The sequence below is a fragment of the Copadichromis virginalis genome, linkage group LG20 (genome assembly GCF_057382275.1).
Source record: "Copadichromis virginalis isolate Kocher_CV1m ecotype Utaka linkage group LG20, C_Virginalis_male_GT1.1, whole genome shotgun sequence".
NCBI classification, from domain to species: Eukaryota; Metazoa; Chordata; class Actinopteri; order Cichliformes; family Cichlidae; genus Copadichromis; species Copadichromis virginalis.
In genome coordinates, this window is record NC_140637.1 from 21,211,146 (window position 1) to 21,238,103 (window position 26,958).

General features: G+C 40.9%; 1 protein-coding gene across 2 annotated transcripts; it reads left to right on the top strand.

Annotated features, from left to right (window-relative positions):
- Positions 1-2,161: 2,161 nt before the first annotated feature.
- On the top strand, positions 2,162-26,102 carry LOC146684738 (fibulin-2-like). 2 transcript variants are annotated; one of them, XM_085444004.1, is made up of 17 exons: positions 2,162-2,225; positions 4,560-5,959; positions 11,441-11,555; positions 11,926-12,055; positions 14,729-14,930; positions 16,169-16,387; positions 17,128-17,226; positions 17,704-17,805; positions 18,550-18,681; positions 20,807-20,944; positions 22,280-22,420; positions 22,587-22,715; positions 23,213-23,338; positions 23,715-23,831; positions 23,938-24,066; positions 24,407-24,530; positions 25,170-26,102. In XM_085444004.1, the coding sequence occupies exons 2-17, from the start codon at positions 4,633-4,635 to the stop codon at positions 25,525-25,527; spliced, it is 3,588 nt and encodes a 1,195-aa protein (XP_085300130.1). In that variant the 5' UTR covers positions 2,162-2,225; positions 4,560-4,632; the 3' UTR covers positions 25,528-26,102. The 2 variants fall into 2 exon arrangements, with proteins under 2 accessions (XP_085300130.1, XP_085300132.1); XM_085444006.1 differs by lacking the exons at positions 22,280-22,420; positions 22,587-22,715.
- Positions 26,103-26,958: the final 856 nt, after the last annotated feature.

The window sequence follows — 26,958 nt, forward strand, 5'->3', positions numbered from 1 at the left end:
GTATAGTATGTTGAATCTGGTACAATGTGTTGGTTTTAGTACAATTTAGAACTGAAACCAGCATATATGGTTGTTGAAATTGTTGTGGTAATTACCAAAAGTGTAAGTAAAGTGCATTTTAACATGCATATTACTGCAGGTGCAAACAGGAAATCTGTTTTATATCAGCTTTGTCATTTGTCTGTGGAAGAAAGGCTCCTGCAAATCATTAATACTTTTGATGGAAATTTTACTTGCCTGCCACTCAGTCTAAAGGTCAGGAGCTGATGGCCATTGTGTAGCTATGTTTTAACAGCTACACAATGGCAACGCATAGCAGGGCAATGCTCTGAAAAGGCGTGACTGTCACGGTCTGCAGAGGCAGACCGTGCGGAAATGTGTGTGGTGGACCCAGGAGCGAACACAAGTGAGGATGCAGGAGTGGAGTTAAACAAAAGCGAGCCTTTTATTCTGGCTGATGAAAGGAACAAAACAGAGTGAGGGCAGCATAAGAGTAATAGTTCAAACAGAAACCTAAACTGGACATAAACTAAGGAAAAGCTATGGCTGGAGATACGGAACACAGGGGGTGGTAACACAGACGACGCGACACAGACTACATGAAACACAGAGACTAAATACACAAGAGGGATGATCAGGGGAAGTGGCCACACATGGGAACACAGCTGACACAGATAAACATAACAAGACATGGCAGGAGTAAACAACACTGACGGGAGACTGTCAAAGTAAAACAGGAAGTACACAGGTGCAAACAGGAGGAGAGAGAGAGCATGGGCATAGTGGGCTGGGGAAACATGGAATGAAACAAGGAGGGGAGATGAGGGCTCACAGATACATAGAGGGGCACACAGGGGATAAAAGTCACAAGGGGAAGTCAAATAAGGAACACCACAACAGGACAACTTAGGAAACATGGCCTAAATAAGGAACGAAATACAAAAATACAAGAAACTAAGAATACTGGGCCCACATGGCCCAGGACCATGACAGTGACAACAGTCTCTCTGCAGAATAGCTCCCCAACCATTTGTTCTGATTTTTAATTATCTTATGTGTGGGTCAGTTCAAGGATGAACTTGAGTCCAGTGGACGTCATACATGTTTCTCCTGCTGGGGTATAACACAAGTTGCTTACCAGGCGTTCTGGATGAGATCATATCACTGACCCATGAAAAAAAAATTGTAGCTGACTCATGCACTAATCTAAGTTGTGCAACTACGTTTAAATGGGCTGTCAAGGACTTGGATGCGCTGTTTCCTTGGATTCTGTGATCCATGCACTGTAAAGAAGTCACAAAGACGTAAAGCAGAGTAGTTATTCTGAACTGTGTACTAGATGAGACATAAAGATTTCATTTGAGCAGGACATACATATAAGAACCTGGGAGGTCACACAAGAGTGTGACTTGTGCAAATGTACCTGCATTTGATTATAATAAGCAGAGAATACTAATAATAGGGCAACTGTCTCATCCATGTCATTGATTAGTCAAGGGAGGGCCCTGAAACAAAGTGGCCACTTGCCCATCCGCTTGGCTGATCAGTCTATTCACCAAACCAGGCAGCTTTTGTTTGTTTTTATTCCTAAAGTGACTCTGTGATTCCTTAAGTTTAAACTGGAAAAAACAACAACAGCGAAAACGTAGAAAAGATAGAATACACAGAGGAGTCCTTTTTTATCCCGTCTGAAAAATTTAAGCTGTAATACACTTACAGCTTTCTCTAAAACCCCATTGAAAAAGATCACAGACAACATGTGATGTCTATAATGCTGGTATGAGCTTTACTTGTGAGTAAATGTGTTAATCTGGCTGCTAAGGTACAGGATTTCAAGGTGAATTGTGCAATACCTACAAAACAAAGAACAAACGTGATGTTTAAATCGTCCTTATATTCATATAAGACCACATCATACTCGGCACTGTTTTTTCATTGTCGTCATTGGATTGCATTTCCAAACAGGCTTACACAACCTCAACTTCCTTAATTTTTTTCCTCGCAAAGCACATTTTAGTGTTGTCATTTCTTGTACTTTGGCTGAATCATTATGCTCAAAAGGAAGCTGAAAAAGCTGGGAAAAGGTGGAAATAATTCTATAGCAGTCTGTCCCGCCCTTCCCCAAAAAAGAGAGCGGAGGCGCTCCCATCCAAAGAGTGAGCCCGAACTTTACGCACAACTGTTGCTCAGAAGCACACCAGCGCTGCAAGATCCTGGAACGCGAGGTAAGCACTTTTAGAAATAAAACTGAAAAAGTACTTGCAAACATGAGTTTCTTTTGATTTTCACTTAGATCTCATGAAACATGACGTGAGCATATGAACAGACGCTTAAATTAAACTGTGTATTGCACAGTCTAATTACAGCTAATATTAGTTTAAGTGTTTTGGACTGCCGTTTCTTGTTCTGACCGGATAATTTGATGAATGAATTAAAGCATCGGTTATGTAATCTTTATGTGCGGCTCTGTGACTGAGACGTTCAGTCAAGGCACCTCTAAGGCGGGGTGTTGCTCATCACAAATGATTGTAAATGATTTGGAAGTTTGTGCTTTGCTTTAATAGGTGTGACACTCTGTTTTATCAACCATCAGGGAAACGTTTAAATTATGACAAGTCAGCGCGTTTGCTTCTGCGCAGAGGGCAAAAGCGGTTTTTACAAGTTTTTGCGTGCACGCTCGCGTGTCTCGGTGGGCACAAGGGTAAAGGTCAACTTTTGGCTACTGCGTTGGCAAAACACACAGATTGAAATGCTTTGCAGGACATTTTCTGAGCCGAACCGAACCTGAGCCGAACACACCGGCCCACAGACTATTTTTCAACATTATGATTTCCTTATCAGTGGTCCTTTCCATGTTTAACTTACCATTTCACTTACTATGGGTTTTATAGACAAACAGGCAGAAGCTTTAGTACTTTTAGGGCTGAGTTCAACACTGCTAAAGCACCACAACAGAGTGCTGGTTAGAGGCTGTAAGATCTGGTAAAATGATTTTGCAGCAGGAGCACAAAGACATCATTGATTCTTTAAATGGAGCTGCAAAGCACTTTGTTGTTCTGCCTGTGCCTGAATTATGAAAAGAAGACATGGCAACAGATGTCACATTATTGACCTGGAATCCATTGTGATTACATCTAGACTTCATTTTATTACCTTGGCGTAGATGCATTTCATATTTTTTGAATAGTTACTCAACGTTACATGAAAACAAACTTACAACAAGATTTATGTTTAGATAGCATCGAACCCAAGTCAGGTGTTTATCCTTAAGAAAAAGTCACCTTTGAGCATACACTCTTACGTACCCTCTACAGCAGCTCTTCACTGGGTGGGGATCTGCTCCACAATGTTGCTGGTGCAAACGTGATAAATGGCCTGCATTTGTATAGCGCTTTTCTAGTCCCAAAGGACCCCAAAGCGCTTCACACTACATTCAGTCATTCACCCATTCACACACTGGCAATGGCAAGCTACATTGTAGCCACAGCTGCCCTGGGGCGCACTGACAGAGGTGAGGCTGCCAGACACAGGCGCCACCAGGCCCTCTGACCACCACCAGTAGGCAAACATGGGGTTAGTATCTTGCCCAAGGATTTTTGGCATGCAGCCCGGAGGCAGCCTGGGATCGAACCACCAACCTTCTGATTAGTAGCTGACCTGCTCTGCCACCTGAGCTACAGCCAGAATAAGCTTCAGGAAGAACTCTGTTTAAGTTAGAAACATTTCAGCAGGAAATCGCTTAAGACAAGTTTGTCATGCAGAACAGTTTTGGGCTATTCTCTAATTTTAAAATCATACTGTTTAGTAGGAAATGTCACATAAGTGTTTTGCGCTTGGCACTAGAGCAAGCAGAGAGGAAAAACAGGAAAAGTAAAATAGAAACCACCTGGTTTTCAGTATGCTCTCTGATCTGAAGTCACATCACTTTTCTCACAGGATCAGGCTTGACACACTCTGACTGCATCTTGCCACTCTGTCTCTGCACTGTATTGTATACAAAGAAAAGGCTCCAGATCTTTAATGAAAAACATTTATAGCTCCTGTATAATTCTTTGTATAGATCAACGTGTCTGATGTACTTAAAATATTAATTCAGTGTAGGCAGCAGCAAGAGCACAGTTTGCTGAAAACAATTATTATGGAAAGATATCAGCAAGTGACTCGGTCAACATATCCACCATAATCTAGGGATGCAGACAGGACTTTTAAGAATATACTACATGCATTCAGACACTCAGATGACAGATTTTTGAATACTGAACTATTGTATTGTATGAAAGGTGTTTTTGTTATTGAACAACATTTTTTTTTCAAGCACTGAGAAATGTAGCTGGCGTATTATTGTTTATATTTCCCTCAACATCACCGTTTGCCAAATTTCCATGTGCAATCAAAATATAAACCACAGCTTTCACCCTCCCTGGTGCCAAAACATTAAGCATGGAAAATATGTACATCTGGCATGTTGTCAAATGAAAACAGACAGGTCATTAAGTGAAAAATATGCTTCTGATAATAGCTGTGAAATTTATATCAATAATCACTGTTTACTTTTACAGGCTAAAGAATGCAAACATCCTTGTCATTTGGAGGCTTATTTTGAAGAAGTGAATACAAAAAAAAAAATCGAAAATGAACATGCAAAGAGCAACATTGTTTCTATGTTCGATGATTTTGTACGTGGACGTCTGTCTAAGCCAGAGAGACTGCACAGGCGTGGACTGTCCTGTTCTCCAGAGCTGCATCGAAAATGTTTTAGAAAAAGGTGCTTGCTGTCCTAAATGTATACAAAACGGCTGCACCTGTGAGGGCTACCAGTACTATGACTGTGTGAAAGCAGGCTTCAGGGATGGGAAAGTCCCAGAGGGGAAATCTTACTTTGTGGATTTCGGAAGTACCGAGTGCTCCTGTCCTCAGGGAGGAGGGAAGATAAGCTGTCATTTCATTCCATGCCCTGAAATTTCCCCCAACTGCATTGACATTTTACAACCTGCAGATGGATGTCTGCAGTGTGGTCGTATTGGCTGTGCCCATGGCAACAAGAAGTATAAAGCGGGGCACTCCTTTCAGATAGATCATTGCCAAGTTTGCCACTGTCCAGATGAAGGTGGAAGGTTAATGTGCTCACCCATCCCTGGCTGTGACCACCGCAGTGTTAATAAGCCCATGTCGGTAACAACTACAGAGAACAACAATCCTTTGAGAGACTTTCGAGGCAATCGCAACAGCCAACAAACGAGTCTTGCAGAACCATTTTCCAAGCTGGTGAGGGAAAACACTCTACCGCTGTACAAGCAGGACCCACCCAGTTTTGGCACAGAGGATTATGACTATACTCTGGCAGAGCCAACATCTTCCACTATCCAAAATCTGGCCCAACCACTGGAATCTACTACATTACCACCAGCTTACCCAGAGTCAAGCTCCACTAGCCTCAGCTCTCATGATGAAAGGAGACACAGGCTACAAGAAGAAAGCCCAAACACACAAAGGAGCACAGAGGATGAGGTTACTCATAATATGGATCCAACTACCACAGGAGGTGAAAACAAAACATCATCACCAAAGGCAACTACTGCCACACAGATAGTGACCACCGGGCACCACAGGCCACAACAGGAAACTGGAGAAAGACCCATGAAACATGGCAGTCACAGAAACAGAGCGGGCCAGGATACTCTAAGAGACACAGCACGCACTGCGCGTACCAACAGCCGGCCCTTTGGCCACAACAGACAAAGTCATGGCGACCCCCGTTCTGTCTCCAACAAAGGACATGAAAAGGCAGTGGAGCACAGGCAGCTGATTGGTAAAGAGGAACGACAGTTATACCCTACAGTTCAATTCAGTCCCACTAGAAGAGCTCCAGTCAGGATGAGAGAGGAAGGCGAGGAGCATCAAAGACAACCTCAAACACTCAGCAGCTATCAGACTCGAGATGCTGAGGCCTACACAGAAAGTAAGTTAACATATAACGCACAGTTTTAAGTAATCCTAACCTTAACCTGATAAATCAAAGCATCCCTACTTGTGTGAATTTTCATTGAAGGTATTGAATTTAAAACAAATCTGAAACATGAAATGTTTTTGATGCATTCAAGGCCTGCTTCAAAATAAATCACACCGTGATGATGTACTGATGTACTCTTTCAAAGGAAATCTCCATTTCCTTCTCTCACATCCTCTCTCTTTTCAGGAGGAATTTATAATCACTCTATTTTATCTGGCAGGGATCCAGGAAAAACAATTGTTCGTGGAAAGATTGTTCTCCCAAGATATCATTTATCTACCTTACTCAGAAGGGAAAATTACTATATCTAGTATATATTCATTTTCATACATTCACATTAAGAAAATGCTATTTTTATTTCTCTAGAGGTTTCTAAACAGCAACAAAGAGTAAGCCAGGCACTGCTTTAAACAAAAAATGATTACATCATAATGCTTCGAATAAGTCTGTGTCTCATATTTTCCCTGCTTTGCTCCAGTGAGACCACACCACTTGCTTAAATCCTTCATGTGTTTATTAGCATATTCTCTAACAGATCAGTTCCCCTTCGGTGCATATACTGCTGGTCAGAGTACTGGATAGAAAGCAGACGATGAAGTTTGTCAAAGGCAAGTTACACAGCACTAGGAATATGTGAAGTTAGTTTACATATATGCAATAAATCAAAAAAATAATTACAATTTAATAATCCAAATTTATATTGCTTTGAGTTTAGTGAAGAATTTCATTTCAGGAAAACCTACTTTTTACACGCTTTATGGCTTTAAGGCACTGGTGGGTTCACTATATTATAGATCTCCTATATGAGGTGGGTGAACTAAATTATAAATGCCTAAAAGGGGAGAAGCTTTTAAAAAATCTTACTTATTCCTGGTGTTTTGTCCAGCAAACTGCCATTGAAAGGTGTGTAGTTAAGCTACTTTCCAACTCTATGATTTATTGTTGAGACCTGTCAGAACCAATTTTTCCTTTCAGCGCCTGGCCCCTACAGGTATGCACAATATATGCAGAATGCATCTATGTGGTTTTTCTGTTGGAGCGCACTTCAAGAACTAACTGTAAAGCTCATGTACAGAGAGGTTACTTTATTTGTATCCATAGGTAGTCTGGTGTCCAGGATGTGAGTCGTCTATCCTTACATTGAAATTTTTAAGACACTACAGACAGAAGATAAACATAATGCAACACAGCTGAAAGTCTAAGTGGGCATAGTATTTCACCAGCAATAAGGAGCTCGAACTAACTGGTCTGGCTACTCAGTTTGCATGATGGAATGAAGTGAGAGTTCACTGGACTGGACTAAAGGAAGACGTCCAGTTTGGTGACACTTCAAGCACAAGCAGGAAAAATCCCAGCTGATAAGAGTCCTGACTAATGCCTTTTTATCAGTGCAATTATCTGAAGATGCCAAAGTTATTTAGACAGCAAAAGAGAAAACATAAATAACAAGAACACGGACATTTTTCACAAAACATAAATGAGTTGCCTTTGCTGCGGCCCAAGACAAATGTGTTTGTGCTTTTCTTCAGTCAATAACTCCTGCTCATTTGCCTTTTTTCCTTCCCAGACAGATCCAGAATGTGCTCAGAAGGAGGGTGGAATTGTTTAGACTGTTTAAATGCGGGGCTAACCTGGTTTAGGATTTCTTGGGGGTTGTACCTGTGTGCAGCATAATACCCATCTGATGAATGAGCCTACTGTTATGGCTTGATTGCCAGGCGCTGCTGCTTCTCCCTCATGAGTCCATGTGATTACCCATCTCTCACGAGGATGCTGGTTTCCCAGTAATCTTCCCAGTAATCACTCCATCTGAAGCGCACCTCTGCACTAATTTACTCTCACTAACTTTCGTTCCTGCTGTACCAAACACAAACCACAAAACAAAACAAAACGGGAACTGTGGATAAGGCACAAGAGTAAAGGACGAAGAAATATAAGAGGTGAAGTGAAATAACGTGGAGTAGTGCTTGTTTTTGCCAACAAAACTGTCACAACATCTTGCATGTGGGCATGGGGAAGGGAAATGTATAATTTTCCTTAGGATAAAAGGCGGGTGAAATCCAGAATTGGCTACGTGAGAGTTCATTCCAACTTCTGTAAAGATCAGTTTGAAGAAGATAATTAATCTAAGTATCTTTCAGTTCATTTAATTTTGGCTTGTCTCCCATACGCATCATTCGCTTACTAAAAAACCGCCTGAGCCTCATGTCACCCATGATTATAAATATATTTTTAAAAAAATTCCAGATGCTGGAAACCACTCATAAAACTCACCCACAGCATAAGTAAAGGGAGATTGGTGATAAATTGTAGAAAAATAACAGGTTTGTGTCTTGCACCCATTTGCAGTTCTGTCATAAACATATACGCATATGAACAAATACATGTAATCCAAGAAGTAATTGACTATTTCACCTCCAGTCCATACATTCTTTTACACAAAATATTTCATTTATACTTTAATGCAGAAACAGAATTACTTCTAATGGGACTTTTAAAAATTGAAAAGCACAAATTAGGTATGAATTATTCCCTGCTGTTATTTCTATGTGTCAGGTCCAAAGATTTCCTCAGGCAAAACATGGCTAAATTTCCTGTGTTATGGCTTGTGAACATAACTTGGAATCCATAAGGCTCCATGAGGGAGGGGAAAGTAGGTTCAAATTACAAGACGGTGGAAAATAATTTGATAGAGGTGTGCTGAGGAATGTACACTGATGCAGATGTTGTTTATAACTCAAAATACACAAAAATGTGTGGGCTGTGATGATGGGTGTTAACACTGGGAAACATTAGGAAGCTATAATTCAAAGTAATTCAATGCAGCAAATAGTGGCAACCCTGGAAAGTGTGTATTAATGTTTCACTCAGATTATTTTACCACAAGGAGGTGTAATTGGATTGGGGTTTACTGTGCAAAACTATCAAACAATGTGACAACCCTTCAGGGCTTCCATGACTACAAGTCTGTGAGCCAATAATCCCACGATTATTGGCTCACAGTCTCGGGGGAAATTAAGGCCAAAGTTGCAAATAATTGAAACCTGAAATGTCTGTTTTGGAAATGAAATCATAGCATGCGAGTCATCCCTGTTATGTCACGGCCAGCTGTTCTTGGATAGCAACTGTGTGTTTCAAAAGACACGATATCTCTGCAAGTACTCGTGTAGAAGTGGGGAAGAACATTGTGTCACCTCCTCGGGTGCTTAACCCCAACCTACGCACACACACACACATCTCCTCATGCTTTTAAGCTTTCAGCCTAAATCATCTGGCATGTTCAGCCTCATGAGTTTGCATGTCGGCGACCTTTGGCATGCGCTGTTTTTCCTCAGTGCTGGTCCTGATCTCTTCAGCCCACCTGTCCAAGTGCACAAAAGAAGAGACACGCGAGCCTTGATTAGTGGCAGCGCACTGCTTTATGACACCTCCAGACATGTTGAGAGTTGCCCATTTTGGTTGTTATTGTAGCTTCATATTTTCAGAGGGTGTGATGTCACCAGTTCTGGATTCAGACAAAAGTGAAGCATCTGGTGTTAATGTTACTTTAATGGACAGATTTAATGACAAGCCTAGAACAGAGAAATGACGCTAAGCCACCTTTCAAGTGCATCTTGAATCGCTGTCGTGGAAGCACAATAATTAGCTTAGTTAATTATTGCACAGCTGAATGGAAAATGTTTCTACACAGGCTTAATTATAAGGACTGTCAGAGAGAAAGGAAGAGACTTGGTTTGACTAGATACATGTTTGGCTGATATAGTTTATCATTGTTTTTGCCCCCAGTAGCTATTTTCATGAAACATAATCTCCTACAGACGCAAAATCCTTTTGAAACATGATGATGAGCTGTATGTATACATCCTGCATTTTGATTTGACATGTGGAATTTATGCTTGTTTGTTACAAGTGGAGTGATTCCACTTGGAGAAAATGAATAGGAGGCATAAGGAGAGGGTGAATAATTACGTTCCCTGTCGTTCTCTGTCTTTTAATATACTTCCAGAAAGGTTCAAAAGGACTTGTTTACCTGCACGGCGTACATACAGATACTGTAGTTGTGTATCAAAGAGGCATCATGCCTTTCAAGGTTTAGATTTCCTCATTTTTAAACCCTTAAATTATGCAGACTGCAGCATTCACTCACTCCGCTATGAGTAATTGCTTGGGCCTTATTACACAGGTAGGTCAGAGAGAAATAGTTCAATGAAAATAAGTGAACATGGAAGTTAAAAAGCTAAAGTGGCTTCAGGCATGCTTGATTTCTCTTCAGAGCATCATCTCTTTAGAAAAGACTTTTGCTTGGTCTTTCCTCTCTATGATCCCTGCCCTTACTTATGGCTGATTTTCCAAACGACCATACTGCAAGAAACCAATTAGAGCTCTCTGAGAGGGGTTTTTAAAAAAATCTTTAAAAATAAAATAAATCATTTTTACCATGCTCTAGTATCCTCTGCTTTGTTTCAGACTTAACTGAATTGTCTCCAAAACACAGAATGGATTACTACTTAATCTCGCACAGAAGACGAAGGCTAACTTTCATCACCACCGATGAAATGTTAACACAAGTTGCTTTGACTTAAATATATCGTCAAGTATTGAATAGAGTGGGTAGCAGCATTTTTTTTTTGTCTCAATTTGAACGTAAATTGGATAAGAACATGTTATTTGCAAAATTAGGGTTAATTGGATGAGTAAAAAAGGAAAACATAGCCATTGCTAGGTGTAAATTTTATGATATTTATAATCTTGCAAGGTGTGACAAGCTGAGAAGACATAAATGCAAAGAGGTTTGTCTTGTACAGTAGTGCAGGGGCCACAAATCAGCACAGGAATGCGCTTCCCTGTTATTCAGGAAACACATATAAGCTCTTTTTTTCCTCTGTAAACCGAATCATGTGTTTTTGCTCTGTCTGCTCTCAGCTTAAAATGAAGTGCTAATATATTATCCCTTTATTCTGATCCAGCAGTCATCAACCTGGATTTTACAAAAAAAAAGAACAGTTTTACTCTGAAGCTAATTTTATAGAGTCTGGGGTTTCCTACTTTTTGTTGCCATTTAAAGTGAGAGCAGAGTCAAGGAGTCTGAAAAGAAAAGAAATGCACACACACACACACACACACACACACACACACACACACACACACACACACACACACACACACACACACACACACACTGTAATTGCTATTCTCAGCGTGCAGTCACCGAATCCAGCAAACTCTGTCCCGCAGGAGATGAGATTTGATTGTATTTCAGATATCAATAACCACATTTTTACAGCATCTCGCTGACGGGATTCTTAGATAAAAATGATGCACAATTAGAATCCAGCGATATGCATGATGTCAACATTATTTTATGTGGCTTGAAACCCTGGCACACTGAGTAGGATAAATCTGTATCTTGGTGTTTGTGTTTTATTACAGTGTCTGCCAAGGAGCAGCTGAAAACCTGCTGTGAGACAGGGGCGAAATGGGCTTCGGCTAATGGTCACTGTAACAACATGGAACCACCCGCAAAAGATATCCACTCGATGTGCTTGTAAGGGCATTATTACGTAACACCGATCTACTTCACTGAACATATCAGAAGAATATATTTCTCACCTCATTAAAGGCCACAAAAGACATAATGACAAAGTAATTTTCACATTTCGTTACAACGAGGTGTTTTCTTGCATGATTAATCACATTTTAGCTCACTTTTCTTTGGTGTTGCTGAATGATTCTCAGAGCTAAATATTAAGATTTTCATTTCAGTTTCTCCATCTAATAGAATTCACAGAAACCTGGAAACACAGTCCTGTCAGCTCTGTGGTAACACTCTCTGGAAGAATTGTTGCCGCTGGAAGGCCACAGTTGCAGTCCAGACATTTCTGCAGTCATTTCTCATGTGTGCTTTTCTCTGTCAGGACTGCCCAACAACAGTGTTGCCTCGGTTCCCTGAGAGAAAGTCGGTGCTTGGCTGGAGTGAATGCAGCCAGAGCAGGAAATATGTGCAGAGAAGATGCCAGCAATAAATGTGGGATTGATTATTACAAGGCAAGTATATGTGACCAGGTAACCTGGCAAACACAGTTCAGCACGGCATTTGCCAGTATTTTATTTTATTGTAGATGTCCTCTGAGATTTATTGGTGTTGTGCCAAATCCTTTTTATTTAATGATCCTATTTAATCTAGACACTAATTTAGGGCCTGATACAACCCCAGATTCCCACAGTCTTGCAAACTTTATTATCTTCACAGCAGCCCTAGGCTATTGGACATGTCAGATTTTGATTCTATGAAACTGTGTGAACATGGCGTCATAATTAAAGATGTCAGAAAAGCAGCAGGGCAGGAGAGACATTGAGGCAATCAGTGAGGTCCATTCGCGATGACTGCGTAACCATTATATGTCCAGATGCCCAAAGTAACTCATTTGCTACCTGACCTGTTGAAGGAAATCAGCCCATCTGTTCAGAGGCACATGAGCAGCGTGAGGCCATTACTGGCACTGTACAGGTGTTAAATATTGGCTTTCACCACCTTTTTGAGGAACCCCTGTAGTTTTAGTAATATTATTCCATCTACAAGCACGCTACATCACAGCAATCATTACTTCAGTTTTATGTTTCCCCATAGTCCCGGGCACTTGCAGCAGTAATCTTGCTGAGAGCTAGAGGGAAAACGAGTAAGAGCCCACACACAAGGGGAGAGCTGCCCCAAATTCAGACTTGTAACTACTAAAGATCAATCCAACAAGATGAAAAGCTTGTGGCTCTGTGAATTTCTTGCACAGCAGTACTCTTGGCTAAATGCTAACAGGAGTCTGTTAATATGCTTACAATAATAAAAGTCTTCAAAGAATTTAGAAATGAGTATTTAACACAAATACATCTGAGGCTAAGGGAATCTAATTCATTTTCACGGTGTGAGAAAACTATCTGACTTGATGATGGCACAAGAGGAAAGGTTAAGGGATATTTATCTGGAGGGGAACATAAATCTGTGTATGAAATTTTAGGATTAGCATTAATTTTAGGACCAGTTCTCTGAAACTAGCCCATAAATAGCAACAGTAGCAACAGAGGAATAGTCAGGAACATTCAGGTGACTGCCAACATTACAAGTATACACTCACTACTCACATCCTGCCAGTAACAGGTCAGACCCCCTTTTTGCTGTCAAAACCACCCTAATCCTTTGTGGCATAAATTGAAGAACTTGCTGAAGATATTTAGTCTATGTTGTCATGGCAGGATCACACAGTCGCTTCAGATTTGTCCACTGCATATCTATGATGCCAATCTGCTGCTCCATCACATCCTTAAGGTGCTTTATTGGATTGAGATGTGATCGCTATGGAAACCAATTTGATTGTAGTGAGCTCATTGTCATGTTCAAGAAAGCAGTTTGAGATGACTTGAGCTTTCTGACATGGTGTGTTACTCTGCTGGATGCAGACGTTAGAAGATGAGTAGACAGTCATCTGCAACATTACTCTGGTACACGGTGGTGTTTAAACTATGTTCAGATGGTGTGAAGTGTGAAAACATTGCCCACACCATTTCACCACCCCTGGCGTGAACTGTTGATGCAAGGCAGGATGGATCCATCATTTCGTGATTTTTACACAAAATTCTGACACAACATCTGAATAACGCAGGAGAAACTGTGACTCATCAGGCTGGGCAATATTTTTCCAATCTTCTATTGTCCATTGAGTCCGTGTGAACTGTAGGCTCAGTTTCCTGTTCTAAGCTGACAGGAGTAACACCCAGTGTGATTTTAATTTTGCTGTATGTTCAGAGATGTTCTTCTGCAATACTTGGTTGTAACAAGTGGTTGAGTTACTATTCCCTTCCTACACCTTGAAGCAGGCTGCTCTCATCTGACCTCTGGCATCAGCAATGCATTTTTTGTTCAGATAACTGCTGCTCACTGGATATTTTCTCTTTTTCAGACCAGTTTCTGTAAACCCTAGAAATAGTTGTGTGGGAAATTCCCAGCAGATCAGCAGTTTCTGAAATAATCAGACCAGCCTGTCAGTGCTAATACCACATCCAAAATCACTTAAATCACCTTCTACATCATTCTGGTGCTCAGTTTGAACTTCATGTCCACTTGCTGCCATGTGATTGGCTAATTATATGTTTGTGTTAATGAGCAGTTGAACAAATTAACCTAAAGAAATGGCCAATGAGTGTCTTTATCCTCTGGAAACCATTAATCAGGTCTCTGCAAAACAAATCCACAAAGTACAGCACAAATCTCGATATATTTTACTATAATTTAGAGCTACTATGAAGAGTCAAGGGAAAATATGTAAGATTAATTATATAGGCAGCAAGCATGCCCACCAAGTTTCTGGAAATGAGTCCCATTTCAAACATTTGACTAAAAAAACAATTTGCAGAGCTACTAGAGGAGATGTCAGGGTCTCATTAAAAGCACAAAACATTATCCTCAGGGACCATACTCTGTAAAAAAAAAAAAATTAGATTAATAAAAAAATGTAATTTCCCTGTTTGGCAATGCAGCTGACCTACCAGTTGAAATATTAAAACTGCCATCATTAGACCCACATTGCCGGGAGAACAAATCATGAATATGGGATGGACCACAGTATGTTTTGTTTTTCACAAAGTGGGTTTTAGACTTGTTTCCATGCTACTTTCAAAACTTACATAAACCCCAACTTCACGTTCAAAGGCTGTTTGTGTGAATTGCAGGAGTGCTGCACTTGCTGCTCCCTTGGGCTGCAGTTTCGCAGTGAGGGGCATCGCTGCGAAGCCCACCACTTCCTGGATTTTCACTGCAGACACATCTTTCTAACCTGCTGCGAGGGGGAGGAGGGGAGGACTGTGAATCAAGATGGCCGGCACACTATCAGAGAAAGGCCTCCTTTGAACTTTACTCCACCACCAAAAAAAGGTATTCTGAACAAATATTGACATGCATGAATTCACATTGTGAAAGGCATGCTGCAGGTTGAAAGCAGGAGTATTAATGGGAATCCGGCAGTGCCTGGCACCAGTTTTAAAAACAAACCAGGTCATTTTATTTTATCAATCTTTTTTATCAACATGGTATTTCTTCAATATTGAGAAAGAAACCGGCTGAAAGAAACATATAATAACCAAATGTAATATAATTATAAGAGATTTAGTGTGTACCTGCTTGCACTGTATTCATTTCTATTCTAGTAAAACACTGTTATTGGAAGTTACCATACACTGATTTTCTTTGGCTGCTATAGGTTGACAGACGTTCAGTCCATTGCATGGCTAAATCTTCAGCATAATTAGAAATACAGCACGTGTTTTGGTGGATTTTATTCATCTTGCACTGGATTGATTTTCATAATAGCCCACCGATGAACTTGTTTGGGATGCGAACGGTGTCATATGTGACTGTTGGTCATGGTCCTGGGTCGTTGACCCAGCGTTTTGTGTTTCATTTTGGATTCATCTTGTGTTTTGTGTTAATTCTTATTTTGTATTAGTGCTTTGGGTTTGGTTCTTGTGTTTAGCGCTTTATTGTTCTCCCTCCTGTGCTCTGTTCGTGTCCCTGAGTTTGTCTTTGTGAATTTCCTGTTTTACTTTGAAGGTCTGTGTCTGTTATCACTGTGTCAGCTTGTGTCTTCCTGTCGTCTTGTGAATTAGGATCAGCTGTGCTCCCCTCCTGTGTGCCATTACCTGATTGCCTTGTGTGTGTGTATATATAGTGGGTGTCAGTCTGTGATCCTTGTTGGTTTGTCTGTGTTGCGCCGTGTTAGTCAGCTTTTCGCCTCCCCTCTCTGCCCTGCGTTCTTTGTGTCATCTCTGTGTATCTCCCGCTGACCTTATGTTTCCAGGTTTGTTTATTAGTTTTTCCCAGTTTAGGTTTATGTTCTGTTCTGCCCTCACCTTAGTTATTGTTCACTGTAAATAAAACTCGCTCGCACCTCCGCCGCTGTCTGCGACTTGCGTCCTCATTCACTCCACCACACGACAGCTGCCCCAGCGGTCACACTTTTGTCCTGTGCAGTCAGCCCTGCAAAAATAAACTAATAAAATAAATCCCCCTTACTACTATGTTCCATGTAAATATTGCAGGTAATTAACAGGTTTTGTCCTTGATGATATGCCATGACTTGTGAGAGTAACAGCTGTTCTCTCCTTGTGCTGTAGTATCGGACAGCCCGTATCGTAGAGAGGCCTTCTCCATTGGTCAAGACCAGAATGGGGAGAATGCGGTGGAGAGTCCTGTTGAGGTGGAGGATATGGATGAGTGCCTCATATATGAGGGCAACATCTGCCACCACATCTGTGTTAACACAATAGGCTCCTTCCGGTGTGAGTGTAACCCCGGGTATGTGTTGCAAGAGGACGCCTTCTCTTGCGTGCAAGGTAAGTAAAGATCACCAATCTTTTTCTGTCACACTAAATACCACAAGACCTTTCTAGCGATAGCAACACATGGGGAAAAGGCTCTCTCTGCCATTTGTTTTTTTTAAAGCAATGATTTACAGTCTGCATGCATCCCAGAGAGAGCCCATTTATCTACACATTCACTGTGTATTATTTTCCTGGCCTATTGAGTTCCTTCCTGTCTGCAAGGCCTGATAGTGCCTAATAATAATTATTCTATTCATACAACATCCCTTTCCTGACTGACAGCAATGGCCAATTAGTCACATCTCTGCTGTCGTCAAACGGGATTTAGCGAAAGTTTTTCCACGCTGTTTGAAATGTTTGTTTTTTTCAAGACAAAAGTGAAGATCTGCTCAGATTCACAGTTCAGGAGTATTTTTAGATAAGACTGTGCAACGTACCGGCCTTTAATCAACACTAGCTTTTACCAACAGAAGCCTGTCTCAACAGGATACTAATGCTAGAGCTCTCAGCAAATTACAGTGAGCAATGGGCCTCACTGATAAAACCAAATGTTTGTCTGCAGGCAGTGTTTTTTCCTGTCTCACCTATATTGCTATTACAACTTTCATCCGTAGCCACTAGCCTCATATCATCCTAAAACGCCGGTATTCCACAACATCTAAGTCTCGAAGACCTTTGTAGATGGAAAGGTGGAATTTGTGATTACAGAGTAATTCCTCGCTTTTGTCTTGACATTACTCATGTTTGTGCAGAGGCGGTGGATGAGGAGAACAGACTGCAGGAGGTTGACAGAGCAGCAGTGGAACCCACCTCTCCACTTCCGTCGTCAGTCCTACTCGACCCCTGTGAAGGTTAGAAATGCAGTGCTTGATAAATGGAGAGAGAGAGAGCTGCAGATCTGGCGGCTCATAGTGAGCACACTCATTCATCTGGAGACCGGAACATCCACCTTAATGCCGCTGAATATAACTCTCCCTTTCCATCACATGTGATTGTGCTGCAAATGTCAAACACAAGTGGCATTTTGGTGTTAGTAATTCATTCTTCATATCATAATGAGTGCCATGTCACATTTTGTTGCTCTTGTTTGGTTTCCATGACACCAGGGTGGAGGTCCACCACACTGTGAGCCAATAGTATGAAATTGAATATGACCAGGTCAGCAATCAACCTGGAAACCTGGAAGAAAATAAGCAAACGGCATTACAGTAAACAGAGTGTTTCCCCCCCTCCAACACAAGCGCTCCACTGTTTCTGCTGAAGTAGTGCTGTGTGTAATGATAATGCAGTGCATTTCATTTGACCTGACTACACGGCATTATTTTCAGGAAACAACATCTGTGAGCAACAGTGCACTCCAGTGGGCGGACAGCCCCGATGCTCCTGCTCGCCAGGATTCTCTTTGAGAGCTGACGGACGCTCGTGTGAAGGTAAGGAAGTAAAATGTTGAAATAATGCAGAAAACCTTTGAAGAAGTGAAAGCGGCTCGCATTTGCAGCACTCATTTAAGTCTTCTTCTTGAGCTCGCAGACATTTGGTTCCATTTGAGAAGTTTCTTGGCAAGACTGTCTGCCACTGTTTTGTCTCTTCCGCTCATCAGCACCTCTAGATTTGCAGAGGAGATACAGCCCTTAATCCCTTTCACTTTTAGCCACCAACTGGAAAAGAAAAAGAAAACATAAGTGGAGAAGTTTTGATTTTCCAAAGGGATTATCCCAACTATCCATGCATTATCAGAATATAGCTTAGCAGCTGCATACCATACCTCTTATTTACATTCAGAATGGACTTTTTATCCTTTTTATCCTGAGTCTGATCAGCTACTGCGCTATGTGTGTAAGCTCTTTCCCTCGGGATCTGTCTTTAAGCTATAACCATTGGTCTGTTCTCTACTTGGCAGCAGCAAACTGTGACAGCAGCTCACTGTGGCAACAAATTTCTCATTGTGTGGATTTTATACCCAGTGGTCTTACTCCTGATCTTTCTCTTGGAGGAGGGTCTGACCTGTCTCTTTAGTCTGCGTCAAACTGCTGATTGTCAGATACCAGACAAAGACATTTTTTTTTTCTCCCCACATCTTGTCTGGTTTCTCTAAATCTGTGCATCTTCTCATTGTTTATTCTCTTTCTTCACACTCTCACATTTGTCCTGATTCTTTTCTTTTCAAAATCCAGACACAAATGAGTGTTTGTCTCCACATGCCTGCCAGCTGAATGAGCACTGCATGAATACTGCAGGGAGTTATGTCTGTCAGAGACTGATCACCTGTCCGCCTGGATACCAGATCAACAATGACATTTGTGAAGGTACACTACACCTTATCAGCATTAACCAGCATCAATGTATTTACTTACATCCACAGTGAATATATTGTAAATGGCAGCAAGGGAGTATGTGAACTACTGTGTTATTACAATGTAATGAAACTGCACTGTTCCAGTGTTTATAAGCCTTATGAGTATTCGCCCTTCACCTTAAAATCACCCTGTAATTATGACATTTTAAGCACACAGTAAGCTTGAATAACAAAAAAACCCCAAAACAACAAAACATGAAGAATCTACCTTTTTCTATAGTATTTCTTGCTGCTAACTGTATGAAGAGCTTCCAGGCTCAAGGGTGGGTGGTGCCCAACTTTGGTATGAAATAGTAAACCTCCCTATGCGTCTCATTATTTCCATGCACCATAAATTGGGCCTGTGCAGTGGTCTCCTTCATAAAGCACCAGCAGTGTTCAGGAAGAAGGGCCTCTAAGATCAGTATTAGTAGCATTTGAAACTGCAGATGGATTTCGAGCAAGGACAGTCAGCTAATCCGTATTCCTTGTGAATGTAAAGGATCTTCAGTCGGGCAAAACGAGCATTTAAGAAGAAAGTAAGCCTCCAAACAGATCATTGGCTCTGAAGTAACAACATTATCCAAAGCGGGTTGGGAGCAATCAGACCAGCAAAATTAATGATAGTCTGTCAAAAGCACACAGACCTTTTCTTTCTTTTAATTTGTCACACAATGTGCCAAGAATGTGGCTGTTTCACCCTAGGTAAGATAATGCAAAAACGTCTTTATGCCGTGCTACTTATTCCAACTTAATGTCTTACCACGAATGCTATAATGAAACACTCATTTAGCCTCCTCACACAAATGAAGCACATTCAGCCTTCAAAAAGAAACAAATGCTTTCTTCCCTCATCTGGGAAGTGAATGACTCAGTTAAGACCAGAAAATTAATTGTGCAATCTTGCATTAGTGCTCGCTGTCTTGCCGTTGATTTTGAAAATCTTGGTTCGTGATGAGCAAATAAAGACTTTTCCCATTATCAAATACAAAGCACTCGATTGCGCATTTGTAGCTGCAAACAGAGACAGCTAGCAGCAAATGTAGCATGATTTTCTGTAGTGCAAATTATTTTAATATTAGGAGATTAAAAACATATGTAGCCCACAGCTAACCCAGCGTTCCACTGCAAAAATTACATTTCTCATTTTCAGCACCCAGAGCAGGATGGGGAGAATAAAACTAGAAAACATTAACAAGAATTTGTCAAAATAACTTTTTTAAAATGTGACCTCTGAACATGGCTGCATTACCTAACTCTGCAGTATTTAGTAGTATTGTTTTTAATTTTTAAGTGAAACACTGAGAAAACTGACTGGTTAAATCGTCTCTCGCAGCAGCATGCGGAGTCTTTGACCTTTCAAGGTTCCTTGATCCCTCTGACTTCACTGCGAGGGGAAATCACTACCAGTCTCTCACACATTTATCCTGCTTCCTGCTTTTTCTCTGTCTTTCTGTTGGTGTCAGGCTCACTCAGCTTCTTGCTGAGTCTGCCAGGTTTGTGTCAGGAGCGAGATGCTCAATCACTATCTGCTGTTTAGAGACCTACCCTGTGTCTGCAGGGCTGCCAGAACTAGTTTAGGCCTCTGTACAACATTTGCAGTGGTGAAATACTGCACACCTACTTGAAAACACAAGACTACTGTGAACGTTTTCATGCACAGACATACACAAACACATCAGTATTTTCTTTTTTTTAAATATTTTGAGAGTATGATTTCCCTCCAGCTTTGCTTCACACCGTGGCAGCAGATGTGAAAAGCTGATTTTCAGCAGGTAAATCTTTGAGTAGACAGGTGTTGTGAGACTCTCGGGGAATATAACGCGGTGTTCACTCATGCAATGCACAGGAGACTTGTGTTGGTTTGACTAGATGTGCTAATCAGGACCTGAAAGGTCTTTTGTCCATGACAGCTTTTTAGTATACATATGATTTCTAAGTTGTAATTACTTCTTTTAGCCTTGACTTAGAGTGCTTTATGATAAATGAACAGCAGCAAAAGTCAAACACTCGATCTGCTGTTTAACCAGAGTGCCATCCAGTGGTAAAATGTGCTATTACATCTTCTCTCCATTAAACCCTCTCTTCTCCCACAGACATCAATGAGTGTGCGCAGAGAACCCATAACTGTGGAGATGGCTTTGAGTGTGTGAATACAGAGGGCTCTTTCAGATGCAACCCCAAAACTCGATGTCCTGTGGGCTTTAGCCACAACATGCAGGGCAGGTGTGTAGGTAAGAGAAACCAAAAAATGTCCTTGCTAGACCTGCAGCGCTTTGTTCACTGTGTTTTCTCGGTTACAGGTGTAATAGAAAATTTTTTATTTATTACAAAAAGTGAGCAAAAGATATAATTTCATACAACATTCCTACATGTACAGAGACACATATCATCAGTTTCACCTTTTTCTCTTATGTTTTGTCCAACTCCAAAATGATCAATATTGCTGCAGATTTTAATCACATATTTGTCTTTGGATATGTTTTTATTTTGCTTTATTTTTTCCATTTGTTTCAAAACAAGATCCTCTGCCTCAGACTAGTTGTAAAGACCTTTTTCCTCAATATTCTGCTTATATATATATATATATTTTTTTTTATTTTGATTGAGTTCTACTACTAATAAGATGAATAAACATATGAACAAAATAAAACTAAATGAACAAAACTTGGGTTAAAATCGGGGAGTTGCTCAAACAGAAGATGGTCCAAAAATTCAGAAAGACAAATCCAAATACTGACAACAAGGATGCAAGGAAACTAAATCCAAAACACAGGAACATGGGGTAAAGACCAGCCAGGGAATGCTGGCAACACAGACTGACAAAAGATAATCAGAAGACGTGAGCCATAAATATGTAGAGAACTTAAACGGGTAAAACTAAACAAAGGATGCCAAGGAAAAAGAGACACACAGAGAGAAGTCATTAAAATTGGCAAACCATAACAATTTTTTCATCGTTTGTTTTTTCTTTTTTTTCCTTTTAAAGAGATTTCTTATCTTGTTTCCAAACAAATGAGTGAATCCGGGCAGATGCACCAACAGAAATTCCCCCACAGGTGAATCATAGTGCGGGAAGATGCACGGTTGTTTGTCATGCAGGTGAATCAGCAGGTCTGCAGTGACAGAGGGGTTAAATGCCACACAGACATGAGATCAGAGAAGTTGCTGTTAGGGGCTGCAAAGGGTGGATAAAAGCCAATCCTATGTCCTCCTCCAGTACAAACTGATGCTGTGGAATTAGCCCCCAGGGGCAGGAACTGAGGCATGTCGAGGCAGAAGACGCCGCTATAAAAGGAGCGTGAAAGAAATGCTCTGAGAAATGAGAAAATGGAGAAAATTTCTGACACACACACGCACACACATACACACACACAAAACAACAACAAAGTTATCCAGAGGAATGCAACTGTGTGATGTGTGGTTGCTTTGATATCACAGCTGTACAGTGTGGCTAAAAAGCTGCACTCTGGTCTCAGGACCCTTGTCTTTGTGCCTTTGGGGCTTTCCTCTTCTCCTGCCTTTCTTAAAACGTATCTTCCTCCCCCCTGTGGTGTCCGCAATGCCAGACGTTGACGAGTGTGGTGCTTTGACCCAGCCGTGCAGTCCAGGATTTAACTGCATCAACACAATGGGATCCTACATTTGCAACAGAAAGATAACATGTAGCCGTGGCTATCATGCTAGTCCTGATGGGTCCAGATGTGTTGGTAAGATTCGTATTGAAACGCATCGTAAACAAACAACCCTACATGTGCAGACTTAAGGTCAAAATCAACATGTCTTGTATGCGTGTCTTGTTTAAACAAATGCTATTCATGAATATAATTTCTGCCTTTTTTCCTTTTTTTGGTTTATAAATGATGCCTTTTTTAGATGTGGATGAATGTCAGAGCAACGTACATCGATGTGGAGAAGGCCAGTTGTGCCACAATTTACCTGGCTCGTATCGTTGTGAATGCCGAACAGGCTATCAGTATGATTCATTCAGAAGGATGTGTGTAGGTATGAAGGACATTACATATGTAATCTGAAGAAAAAGTTCCTGTTTTTCCTTGTGCCACTGTACAGCAATCCCTCTGGTTTGGCTGCCTCTTCTTCTCCCCCTATTTATTATTCTGTTGTGGAAGAGCTGCTGCTGTTTCCCAGCCTCTGCTGTTGGCCTCTGCCGCTGAGCTACCCATCACGTCTCCTGCAGCAGAGGACTTTGTCCCACCCCGGCTTATCCTGCCACTGCTCCCTCTGTTCGGGACTCACTGTGTTGTGACTCTCATAATAATGGACTCTGCTCGTGTGTTTAGACTATCAGCAGACAGATGGTCCCCTCACATCGCACTCTCGTTAACATGCACGCAAGCACACACAGGCACGTATGTATTTGTGCAGGACAACAAAACTGCACATGCCTGGTTGCGTGCACGCACTTGCACACATGGATGCAAACTCACAAACACAAAGTGCACTCACCTAAGTATGATGATGATGCTGCCTCTTTCTTTCAGATATAAACGAGTGTTGGAGCTACCGAGGCCGTCTGTGTGCCCAGACCTGTGAGAACACCCCAGGCTCCTATGAGTGCTCTTGTACCTCTGGTTTCCGCTTATCTGGTGATGGCAAGAACTGTGAAGGTGTGTATGTGTTAATGTCTGCCTGTACGGGTGTGTTTGCATCAGTCTGTGCATGCTGACACATGTCACTGTAGATTTTTGTGCATTTGTGCATAAAAATATGTGTTCTTGTGTATTTATTGAGACACCATGCTTGTATGCATTGATAGACAGGCTGTAAGGCTGAGCTGATGTGAAAGCTGGGCACAGCACAACATGTGCTGGTTAGCTGCATTAGTGTATTGTACTGTGTATCATGCCATGCCTTCAAGCTGGAACCATTAAAACCATAATTGGCTTCATAACAACATCTTGTTTATATGTTGGGATAAAAACATTGAAACTGCTTTGATCAAGTCAGTTGTGACAGTAATGAGCTCTAACCTCTAATCCCCAGATGTGAATGAGTGTCTGGCCAACCTATGCAGTCAGGAGTGTGCCAACGTCTATGGTTCCTACCAGTGCTACTGCAGACAAGGCTACTACCTTAAGGAGGATGGCCACACCTGTGAAGGTGCAGTATGCTCTATTACACATTGCAAGCACCGTGTTTATACAAAACGTTTGTTTAGACAAGTTTATATATCAATTTGACATGATTTATTCTCCTTGTCATGCAGACATTGATGAATGCTCCCAAAGCATTGGCCATCTGTGCACCTATAAGTGTGTGAATATTCCAGGCAGTTACAAGTGTGCTTGCCCTGACTATGGGTATACCATGTCTCCAAATGGACGATCTTGCAGAGGTGAATAGCTCTCCACAACATGCATGCGCTCACTGTACTGCAGCCGCCTCAGAGCAAGTGTGCCCCATCGAGCTTCGCCCTGAAACTGACTTTAAAAATGGCTCAGCACCCACTTACATAGCATACACTAATGGTTCTGCTCAGATAAATATAATTGTTGGTTGGTGCAGTAATTACACAGCCTGTAAAACTTTATTGGCCTAAAAATCTTGTCAAACTAATTCGATTTTTTGCTTGAATAGTCTTTTTTCCCCACAAGGACATTTTTTTCCCTCCATTACCCTGTGACTAACCAAGTCTGTGACTAAACCAGCTCTTGTGCATAAACTGTCTGTTTTAGATATCGATGAGTGTGCCACAGGGGCCAATAACTGCTCCTTAGCTGAGACCTGCTACAACATTCAAGGAGGGTACCGCTGCCTTTCTTTTAGCTGTTCGGCAAACTACCGAAAAGTGTCTGACACGTAAGTCAAAACATGCCTTAAAGAATTCTATTCATTTGGTCTTTGTAAAAATTTACAGTGTCTATGGTTTTTTTGGGTGGGCCGGGTGGGAGGGGAGGTCATAGGCAGTTGCATAATTTTAGGAAGGATCACTTCAACTGTTGAAAAATCAGCTCAGCACAAATAACCCCTCTCAGTCAGAAGGTCATCATTATAATTTTCAATTTTTTCTGTTCAGTTTTTTCTACTCTAGGCTGTGTATGATGTCACTTGGATGGCATATCCCTACTTTGATCAGTTCAGGTGCACAGGTCTGGTTGTGAGCGTTTGAAGCCCAGCCTGTCTTTTGTTTAAACCTTCTGTGTGTGAAGGATAACCAATTAGAAGAATTATACCTTAAACACAGGGTGTCCTGTAAGTCAAAATGACTTGTTTGAATGAACAAATGCACAACACAAAGTACAGAATAAATATAGAATAATTAATGTAGTTTTTTTTTTTTTTTTACCTGTCACAAATTCAGATATGGAGCTACATTGGCAAAGCAGAGCCAGTGTGCATTTAAAACAATGTGTCTTAAAGTCATTTTGAAGTGTCTTGCTATTGGAAGGTGATAAAGCTGCTGTATAAAAAAAGGTTTCCTTTCTTTCTCCCTCATAGGCGCTGTGAGCGAATCAGCTGTCCTAACTACCTGGAGTGTCAAAACTCTCCTCTAAGAATCACCTACTACTACCTCAGCTTCCAATCCAACATCATCATCCCTGCTCAGATCTTCCGCATCGGACCCTCTCCTGTCTATTCCGGAGACAACATCATTGTCAGTATCACAAGCGGAAATGAGGAAAACTACTTCAGCACAAGGAAGCTGAATGCCTACACGGGTGCCGTGTTCTTAAACCGCCAAGTTCAGGGTCCCAGGGATTTCCTAATCAACGTAGAGATGAAGCTATGGAGACAAGGGACATTTACCACCTTCCATGCAAGGATATACGTCTTCATCACAGGCAACTTACTTTAACAGCTGGAATTGTGCTGTGGCCAATATGGACCTTTAAGCAATTCCTTAGGACTCATCTTTAGCGCTGTTTAACAATACCACTGTCACTAATGTCCAGCAGAAGTTATTATTAAAGCATGGCTATAGAAATTATGGAAAGAAGCTTTCTACTTTGTGCCACTTAAAAATTACATCTTTTCAAAAAATATTCAAAGTCTTAGTCAGAAACAACACATTTGGGGATATGAAATATTTAAATATCACAAAAATGACGCTTTCTGCAAAATCATAGACAATGACCAAGCTTCTGCCACTTTTTATATATCCACTTTCGGCTGATATCATTGCGTTTAATGGCAATTTGTAGGTTTATAGCATTGATAAAAATGATTTGTGAACAGCTGTCCCATTTCTTTTACTGTGTACTGCTGCTTTTGTTCTGTCTTTGATGCATATGCAAAATATATTTAATCCTACATTGTATGTTACATTTTTATATCTCTGTACCTCTCAGACATATTATGGATGGATGTATCATATTTTTTATGCTAAACCCATAAACAACAAAGTATTTTAGTAAAATATTTAAAAACCATGGTTTGGTGAGTACTGGTCTATTTGTATTTGCAAAGGTGAGTGTTGTTTGCATTTTTAACTGAGACAGAAAAAGTCTTGTTATTTTGTACACAGCAATTCCAGTAACATTAAATAAAATTGATAATTTCACATAAAAACTATTTTTATCAATTCAAAAAGCAGATGCTCATTTGTCTAATTCACTGAGATGCTTTTTAAAATAATTTCTTTTCACCTGTCAAACTGCTGTTATTATGCATCCAATAATATCTAGCACATTGTATATTATAAACATTATTCCCCAGCTAACCTTTTAAAATATACACTGCCTGACACAGAAAATACCAATACCTGCTTTCATATTCGTCTAAATAGTTGCGAGAACTTAGGATAAGCATCCATCATTACACACAGGTTGATCAACATACAGGTTTATGGCTCATAAATGTAATCGGCATGTAGTGTTTAATAAAAAACGTAGTAGTCTTTTCATTTTAACATGTGAGGTCTTGCAGACTCTGCACATTACAGCTGCTGCAGTTTATAAAATAGAAAGTGTTACACTCCCACCTACAGGATGAAACAAATGCTACATTCTCTAATGTTGGCTCTAAAGCAACAGTTGCACAACAAGTTGTAAAGAAAAACTGAAGGTCATTAATTGTGAATACATTTTAATCACTTTTAGTATATTAAAAAAAACCCTCCTCTTCCCCCCAAGCTACAATCTGTCACTGCTCAGAGTTCAGTGAACCTCCTGGACCTGCTGTAATCGTCGGAAAGGGCGTGTGTTTCTCACTGACAGCTGTATTAATGCATGCTGCGCATCCAAACAGAGCCCCTCGCCAGATTACTGTTCTCCCACATGAGTTATAC

Excerpts from the sequence above, each read along its gene's own strand:
- LOC146684738 (XM_085444004.1), top strand. The coding sequence starts at position 4,633 with ATGAACATGCAAAGAGCAACATTGTTTCTATGTTCGATGATTTTGTAC. Across the intron at positions 17,806-18,549 it reads TGACGGACGCTCGTGTGAAG|ACACAAATGAGTGTTTGTCT; the intron begins GTAAGGAAGTAA and ends TTCAAAATCCAG. Across the intron at positions 22,716-23,212 it reads ATTCAGAAGGATGTGTGTAG|ATATAAACGAGTGTTGGAGC; the intron begins GTATGAAGGACA and ends TCTTTCTTTCAG.